General features: G+C 42.9%; 1 protein-coding gene across 8 annotated transcripts in view; it reads left to right on the top strand.

Moving 5' to 3' along the window:
• Positions 1-271: 271 nt before the first annotated feature.
• Positions 272-9405, top strand: part of LOC147640450 (uncharacterized) — a 28580-nt gene continuing 19446 nt past the window's right edge. The window contains exons 1-3 of one of the 8 annotated variants that reach the window (XR_015263085.1): positions 272-457; positions 550-735; positions 1121-1547. Coding sequence is in view for 1 of the 8 variants with exons in the window: in XM_086780699.1 (XP_086636825.1) it covers positions 375-457; positions 550-685 (219 nt within the window). In the remaining 7 variants the exon portion in view is untranslated. Of the gene's footprint in view, positions 458-549; positions 805-905; positions 1548-9405 lie in introns of those variants that run through there. The other 7 variants (XR_015263084.1, XR_015263081.1, XR_015263080.1 and 4 more) reach the window with 7 other exon arrangements.

Below are 9405 nucleotides of genomic sequence, written 5' to 3'. Positions count from 1 at the left end.
AATCTTCCATCCTCACTGTCTTGTAATTTCTACGGATGCTTATTGTGTTATAATTCCTTTACGTTTAAATTAAGATTGTAATATTTTTCAAGAAGCAATGACCTTAGCAGTAACCTTCGTAGCTTTACCTTACCTAAGGTATTCAACACGAGCACTCTGAAAAAAAATTAATTAATGCGTTGGAGTGAATAATAATAAGCACTCTCAAAAAGCATTCACAAAACAATGCAATATTATGTACATAAAGTTTTTGCTTAGGGGTCAAAATGATTTGCTTTGGTTTATGCAAGTGCAATTTTAAAGAGAGATGCAGGTTGTAAATTCAAAACTTGTGCTTATCTGTTGAAGTGTACCGTGTATCCACAGATCGAAGTATGTCTCGCACGCGCAACGCCACGGTAGCAGGTGGTCTCCTTGTATTCGCAGCTGCGGGGATGGCCTTCCCATTCTTCCTGGCGTACGCCCACCATCTCTGACCTCTTGTATACCCCTGTTTTCTGATTCGGGTCACATATTTATTTATTTACTTCAATGTTTTGGATTTCACAGAGGTGGGCATGGCAAACCCATAGCAGATCCCACCAAACCCTTGCCTCCCCAGGCAGCTGTGAGGGGCCCTTATGTCAACACAGGCTCTCGCGACGTTGGGCCGGACCCTGACCACCATCATCCCAAGAAGCTCTAACCTGCACCAAAATCACATGCAGATTTTCTAGGGTTTCTAAGCACCCCGAGGTATAACCCTGATCTCTGTTATCGTTGTAAGGATTACATTTCCAGTTAAAGTCGGGAGCATCTTTTTTTTTTTTTTTTTTTTGGGGCGGGGGGGGGTGGGGGGAGGGGGAGGGAAATCATTCATATTGGCAGACATCCATCATGTACTGATAGACATCCATCATGTCCAGTAGGGTTTGAACGCGGGTTCATATCCTAGAGGTTGAATGGCTGCATGCCCGTGGACTAAAATTTGATAGCTTTCTTCACTATTTCTGTTTAATTTTATTGAGAAAATGGGTGGCTTTGTTCCAGTTGCATTAGTTGACATTCTCCTGTATATATTGCTCTAAGAATATGAAGGCAAGTTTTGAACCCGCTGCTCAAAGCCCCATGCTCCATGCAGATCAAGACTCTTATTATCACTTTGTACGAATTAATTGTGTTCCGAGAGGTCAAGCTTGGTATACTATGTGTTGTTGGACAACACATTCGTTCCCTTGGCACTTAGTCCTAGTCATATGGACCATCTCTCAGAGTGGGTTGAAGGGAGGCCTAGCTCCTCTTGTTCTTAGAGGTCAAGCTTGTCTTTTCCATGATTCTAGGTTGTATGCATGAGCTTTCCTTCAAGTGCATCGAGGGAAGAAAAACTCCACAGTTACCATTTTGCTTGGGTAGCCACAGAGCATTCAAACACTGATGCCTTGTTTGGACCTAAAGGGACCCTAAGGGGCTCTTTTAGGACCAGATGGCTTTGTGTAGTTCTTGTATATTGCTAGGAAGAATACATACTAAGCATATGGGCATTTTGAAGAGATTGATTGGATTGCTAAGGCTGTCGTAAAGAGTTATGAACGTTTCAAAACATAGCAAGACAGTTGCCAGGCATATCATGAAATGCGTCTCGAAAACATTTCATTTCTTTATGTACTTGTAGAGTACTATTGTAAACTCATTTTCTTGTACATAAATATACAATAGTTTGGGTATTTGTGTGTATTCCGTTGTTTCTCTTCTTTGTTATTCACTTGCACATTTTCAGTTGTACACTAGACACAAGTCTACCACTTTTTAAGTTAGTTAGTCTAGCCCATTCTTTGTGGACAATCCCACTACGAGATTTGTGAGCATAATTCGTATAAGGGATATTGACGTAAATCATGCTCAAACATAGTAACTCTACCAAAATGAATACATCAGAGTTTGTACTAGACCCAAAACCATGACTAGTACTAGTTCAAGTAACGATTGAAGTAATTGATCTAAACCTGCAGTCACACTGACTTGTTATGTACTTGATGCCACCAACCATAGGATTACCAAAGCTAATCTGGGGGCTAGGGGACTCGAAATCAGGCTGATAATAAAGATCAAGGCTTATAAATAACTCTTAAGTGAGCTATAAGTGAATAATCTATAAGTATAGCTTATTGGAAAAAGCTATATAAGTGAGGGTTATGAGTGGATTGGCGTATTGTATTATTGGAGCATTGTGCTATGATAGTTAGTCGACCTAATCTAGGGGCTAATGCCCCCGAGAAGCAGGTTGATTATAAGGGTCGAGGCTTATTAATAACTCAGCGAATAATCCCATAAGTATAGCTTTTATTGGAAAAAGCTATATAAGTGAGGGTTATGAGTGGAGTAGGTGGTTGTATTATTGTAGCCTCGTGCTATGATGGTCAATGCTTGAGTGCTAATCCACTCCTGCTAGTCCATACTAATGTAGACAGTTTGTCGAGACGGTCCCTTGGGGAAGGTCTTGGTGGTATGGGACACTAGGGCTTATTGGTATGGTTTGTATGGATGGAAGCCTTGACCCCTAATGGATCTATGGTTTGGTGGTGATCTTAAGCCTCCTGAATCTAATTTGGATTAATTTGCATTTAACTTGTGTTTAGGGGATTTTCAAGAGATCTTGGTCGTGACAAACCCCCTAATAATTGTTATCAGAGTTATCCTAAACCGATGTAATACTTGGAGCGATGTTCTGTAAGCTTTTGACAAGCCTTTTCACACATATTCTACTTCCACTTCTTGCTCTTGGATTTCCTCATCGTTACCATGACGGTCCTCAAGATGCACGACATCCTCATCAAAGTGTAGATCCACCATCGTGAGAGCAAATAAAGAAGGAGAGCGAGCAAGATAGGGTGCGCCTGAGTGCACTAAGATCTTTGATGGGACTATGGTTGGGAAAACAAAACAATTCCAACCCACAGAAAGAGACTGCTATATTAAAGAACGCCAATGCTTCACTTGCCATCTAGAAGGGCCACACAAAAGTTTTGCCTACTTGCAAAGGGAGGCGCTAAAGTGACGAATGTGATGAAGTTAAATGTAATCCTAAGTTCACATCACTATCGATACTTCCTGTCAGAGCATAGTACTTCCATTGGTTGTAACTTTAGTTTTGCAATTTTCAGTCCCAATGATCTACTCTGCATACATAGGTTAGTCATGGGAAAGACAGTGGTCACCTTGTTTGACCTTGGAAGTACTCACAATTTTGTGAATGCCAAATTGGTGCAGAAGTTGGGGATATCAACACAACCAAGTGATCCCGTCTATCGGGTGAATTTGGCAGCGGGACATGGACAAGTGTGGGATAGACGAGTGTCTAAGTTACCTATTAACGAGAGAGGTGTCTAGATTTTTTACTTATCAATCTTGATACGAGTAGACTTGAAATTTGTTCTATGCAAAAAAATAGGATGTCCATGTGGATTGGAATGGTTATACCATCTTCTTTTCATATGATGGTGTGTATATTTTGTCTCAAGGGTGATTTGTGGATAAACCTTTGAATCTTGTAAATTCAACAAAACTTAATAATGTGATTCCTCTTTGGATTATGAAGTGTCTACTATATTCTTAAGTCCCTTTCTTTTGATGTGGATTTTTAGAGTTAGATCCATGGGAGATACATGTATTAGATAACATCAAAGTTGATTACTTTGATGTTTTTTTTTTTGGGATGAATTATTGCATGGTTTACTGTCTAGTAGGGTGGTGGATCATAGGATTGAGGTCGTTACAGGCGCTCAACCTGTGAGGACAGTACCTTAGAGAGAACAAGTCAGTGCATGAGGATGAGATTGCCCTACAGTTGTTTGAATATCTCCAAATGGGTTTAATTCGCAAGAGTAAATTTCCTTGGGGGACACCCGTGCTTTTGAAGCACAAGAACGATGAGTTGGAGGATGTGTGTGAACTATAAACAATTGAATAAAGTCATTGTAAAGAATAGATACCCGCTTCCATGTAGGGTGGTGGATTGTTCGAGGGGGTCAATATGTGAGGATAGCACCTTTTAGGACGAGTGAATTGTTGGAGGAGGATGAGATTGCCTGACAGTTGTTAGAGTATCTCCTAATGGGTCTGATTTGCAAGAGTAAATCTCCTTGGGGGGCACCCGTGCTTTTGAAGCAGAAGAAGGATGGGAGTTGGAGGATGTGTGTGAACTATAAATAGTTGAATAAAGTTACTATAAAGAACAGGTACCTCTTTCCTAGAGCAAATGAGTCGATTGATAGATTGCAAGGTGCAACGCACAATCTATTTTACAAAGATTGACTTACGTATTGGCTATCACTAGATAGAGATTGTCGAGGAAAGTACATACGTTATGAGTTTCTCTCGTTACCTTTTGGGCTCATGATTGCTCCGGTTGCATTCCAACAAAGGATGAACAATCTCTTTCGAGATTGTTTGGGTAAATTTGTTGTGGTATTCTTAGATGATATTTTGGTCTATAGCCGTTCTCTTGAGGAGCATGAGTGGCATCTTTGATTCGTCTTGGATATTCTAATGCGTGAGGAAACCTCAACCAATTAGGTGCCTTGTGCCACCAACAAGGTCCCATATGAGTGGCAGTGAAAAAGATTCCATGATCCCACTCTCATAAATTGGCAGTGCTTTCACTCCGCAACCTTGGAAGATCCTTGGATTTCGGCGCAAGTGGCCATGAGGGTGTGGATGATATCACTCCAAATCTTGCAAATGCAATGTGTATTATCAATGGCCTCGGTGCATCTAGCCTTCCAAATGTGCTGTTTGCAATGCTAGCAATAATCTCCTATGCACGTAGAGGTACACCTGTCCCTGAGAAGACTCCTAACCACGAGTAATCAAGCTCTTCCAAGAAGGTCTCTGTGATCTAGCGGTTGGGTTTGGTAGCATCAATCTACACAGTCCTCTGATTAGTGCCCCTTAGATGCTGTAGAAGCACTCCTCTCTGATCGTCTGTGAGGCTTTCAAGCCTCTTCAAGCCCATTGAATATTTGTAGTTGTCCCAAGAGGTCTAGCATACTCATCCAAGATCAAGTCATTCCACATGATGGGCCGTCTGTTAGCCTCTTGCGCTAACCGTGGAGGTATGAGAACTAAGAACCTCCTCATGCAATCCCAAGCTTGTAGAAGGGATATTAACAAGGGGAGGATGGGGGCGATGCCTTGCCCCCCGAAAAGATAAAAAGCATGGGCTATATATCCAGCCACCTCCCCTAACCGGAATACACCTTGTAACCTGCTCCATGAGAAAGTCCTTCCAAAATCTTCTGCTGACAATCATCTTACAAAGCATTGCCTTACACTGATGTTTAATGCCCCCTCTTGCTTGGGTAGGATAATGGTTTCCCTAGCAACTCTAGCCTTGGTGTGTATTGTGCCATCTAATCTTGACCAAAGAAAATTCGGAATGAGGTGACAGAAGTGGTCAATGCATCCCCTATGAAAAACGCAACAAGAAGTTATAAACCAAGCACGGCATGTATGCCATGTCCCATTAAGGCAATGAAGATGATCATATATGATCGAGCTCACACCAATGAATGGGAAGGGTGCGTGGGGAGGGCTTCTTATGGGAGAACGTGGACAAGCTTACAAAATTGGAGAATTCACAGTTGATAGATTTATTAGAGATATGGTTAACCACCAAGGCTCTAGATGCTAAATCAAGCTTCTTGCTACACTATGGCGAATTCTGATGATAAGAGAGAACACCAGATCCCAACAGAAACTGTTTCTTCAATAGTGGCTGCTTCTAGAAGCTAGGTCATCAACAATGACACGAACGCCATGTTTTGGGAATATATACGCATCATAGCGCAGCAAGGGAAATAGATGCAAGCATGTATGGCTTCTATAGAGGCCTTGGAGAAAAGGATACCTCTTCAAGGAACCTCGACACCCATTCCCCCCCCTCTCTCCTCGGCCAGTCGTTCATCAAGATCCCTTCTTAGATCCTTGCTTCGGCTATCTCTCTGGAGGAGTTAACATAGCATTTCTCGTGTGTTACATGAATTGCAGGTATGGGAGGTAGAGCTTCGAACACAAGCGGAAATGTCGACATGTGGAGCACGAGCGATACCTTGTAGCTCTTGACACAAGGACAGCACCCGTAACTTCTTCGACTCACCTACACGAGAAGTTGAATTTTAGTAAGTATAATGGTAAACTCGATCTTGCAACTGTGTATTCTTGGATTCATCAGTTTGAAGCCTACTTTGCTACTGGTAGAAAGTCAGACATAGAGAAGGTGGGGTTAGCTAGTTGCTACATCGAAGGAGAAGCCATCTCTTGGCGGACTCATTGGCCGCAGGTTAATTCCAATTATGGAGTTGCTGCCTACGAGTGGGACCAATTGCCACTGACCTTAAGAAGCCGTTTCTACTGCCTTATTATCTTGAGCGACTCCAAGACGAGCATTGGGGATTGCGCTAGAATGTGCTACATGTCCTTCAATTTGCAAATAAAGTCACTCACTTAGCTTTACAGTTGCAAAAATCGGATGCGGACAAACGAGGTCAAGTCCTCTAAGGTTTGGATACGCAATTCCACTGGGATGTGCGCATGCTGAACCAGAGATTTTTGATCGAGGTACTTTCGCTTGCGCAAAGTGCCAAGATGAAATATAACAATGGAACTCTCAAGGGCCGAACTATTGGGCCCTCCATATCTTGCACCACACATTTCTCCAACTGCCACTCATCGTGAATAGAAAAGAAAAATGGTACCACACCCTTCCCTGGCAAGGGGAGACCCATAATCTGCAAAGGAGCCCTGGTCCTTGAAAAAACCCGAAACCACAAGTGAGGAGACCCATCTAGAAAAGCCCTTGTAACCCAATGGTTGGGTATGGGTGCAACAATTTGCATAATCCTCCACTAGCTTCCCTCAACTACTAAGTAAGGCCAACCTTCTGATCCTCCCTGAGGCTCTTAAACCTCCTCCACTCTAGGACAAAAGGAAAAAACATCTCCCAAGCAGCCCAATGAAGAGATCTACCATGCCCATCCACGATCAAATCATTCCACAAAATGGGCTGTTTGTAAGCCTTCTCAATTGACCGAGGAGGTATATGAACAACTTCTCATGCACTCCCAGGTCCGAAGAAGGGACCTAACCAAAGGGGAGGAAGGGGGGTGGTGATCTGCCTAAGAGAAAAGATGAACTGTGAGCTGTAGAGTGTCACCATTTGGCCACCCAATTGGTCCACCCGTGCTTTCTTATCATGTATGTACATTGGACTGGTGTCCATGGCAGTTGCTTATGCCGGGGATTGATGCCACTTATGTGATATTGTAGACTTGGCTTTCCGTTGGGACTTGTGCCTCCGTGTGCATGCTCGGAAATGCTTGGTGGATTGGTGTTCCATTGGGTCTGGTACCTCGTGTACTTGCCTGGAGCACGTCTATTTTGGTATAGTCTCATGAACGGGGATTGTCCATACCAATGCTGCATTGCATAGCATCTTTATGTGCTTGCTTGCAATTGAAATTGCATGTTGTTTTCATGCTTGCTTGACCAATGTGTAGTTTCGGGTAAGGGGACGTCCGCCCGTGAACCGTGCGTGTGAAACTGTCTGCTGACATGGTTGTGTGGCATGTGAACAGGTGGTAAGTATTACCCAATCTAGGCTCAAATAGCCCTTAGGACTTGGCCAATATTTATAAGTGAGTGCGTTCCCACTTCATTAAAGTTTGGGCGCCCAAAAGTCACTTATAAATTATGACCGCTTCCAAGTTCACTCTCACTGAAGTCTCGAGGCGGACAAGACTCAATGTCCAGGACCTGATCCTCCCCTTTTACTCATAAATGGGCATCTCCCCATGTCCCTTCACTTGATTGGACCCCAATTCACCTACTTATCAAGAGAAAATTCGTGTTTTCTCTTCATGAAGATTTTTGGAGGCTGAAAACTCTGTTTTTCCACCATTTCTCTCCATAGCCATACCCAACTTGCTAGGGTGTTTTCCAAGCTTCCAAGAGTGTTTCCAAGTGCTAATCACTCTCCTACTCACTCCCAATGACTGAAATTCAGCAAAACAGCTCTCATTTTTACTGTAATTTTTGGTCTTTTTGTTGAAAACCCTAATTACAGCCTTTCTTTCTCAAGTTGAACCATAGGGGAAGCTTTCCCAAGGTTCCCTTCATCCTCTTGAAGATTTTTGTCGCGAAGAAAGGCGACAAATCAAAGATCTCAACACTCCAAGAACTTCCATCGCGAAGACTTCCGCTGTCATCGACTCTACTTGCTATTGGTAAGCTTTTATGCTTAAATATGGGAGCAAGTAGTAGGAGGGAGGAACCGGATTACAAGATCACATACCCTGTGTAGTGTTCTCTTGTCCTACGTGCTCTCTTACAGATTGTCACTACCATGTTTTGGTGGAACAATAGAGAGCAGATGGTAGGGAACATGGGCACTTGAGAGAGTAGTGTGGGTTGCAAGTCTACATCGACAACCACTTGTTTGCAATACTGTATTCATATGCATTGGTATGGAAATCTGGTAAGAAATGCCCATGACACTATGTACTTGATTCTCCTAAGATCAATATACTTTATTTGAGAGAGGGGTTGGTCGTTCCGGCTCATTGTGTGTCTCTTGTCAATTCAGCAATTTACTTCTTGTATTTTGGGCAAGTCCATCAAATCTTAGTGTATTTAAGTGTATTGATTAGCATTGTGTTCAACCAAGTTACATTGGTATCAGAGCATACGGTTCTCTTTCACTTCTATCGTGAGAGACTATCACCGTGAAAGCTATCTCTACACTTAGAACGTTATGGACAGCCATACAATGAATGTTGGGGATGCTAATACAAGAGGCAGGGACAATGAAATGCATGCCTCCAATGCTTTACAGGATGAGCAAACTCATGTGGTGCACAATAGGGAACATGAATATGTGGGACAGCCGTCCCGTGGCAAAGAGAAGATGCAAGAAGAAGAGTCCATAGTCTTGAGGACTGAACTTACTCGTATGCAGGCTCTTCTCCATGCACAACAAGAAGAATTGAATCTCTACCGCCGCGAGGATCCATTGGTACATGACCGTTTGAAGGCCAAGAAAGCTGAATCTTATATGGATCATGCAATGGCAATGATTGCTCAAGAGTTGCACATGCAACCGAGGGAGGCAACTATCCCACATGTCTTGGAATCCCCACAAGTGTCCGAACAAGAACTTATGTCTAAGAGGATGAATCTCCATGCTATGGGAGAGGAATAATCAGTGACTTCACGCCATGCAGGAATACCTTATCTAGCCCGTGAAGGATACAATGTTTATGGCAGTGGTCAAAATGTATGTCAAATGTCATTAACGGTTGAAAATGTGCATGCATAACACACGCAACATGGGCTGCAATTTTCAGTTGGTACAGGTATTCCGCGTATCTCTTA

This window comes from Cibotium barometz, chromosome 3 (genome assembly GCF_041138505.1).
Source record: "Cibotium barometz isolate CiBa-2024 chromosome 3, ASM4113850v1, whole genome shotgun sequence".
Classification (NCBI taxonomy): Eukaryota; Viridiplantae; Streptophyta; class Polypodiopsida; order Cyatheales; family Cibotiaceae; genus Cibotium; species Cibotium barometz.
The sequence above is the reverse complement of the archived record's forward strand: the minus strand, read 5'-3'. Positions and strand labels throughout refer to the sequence as shown.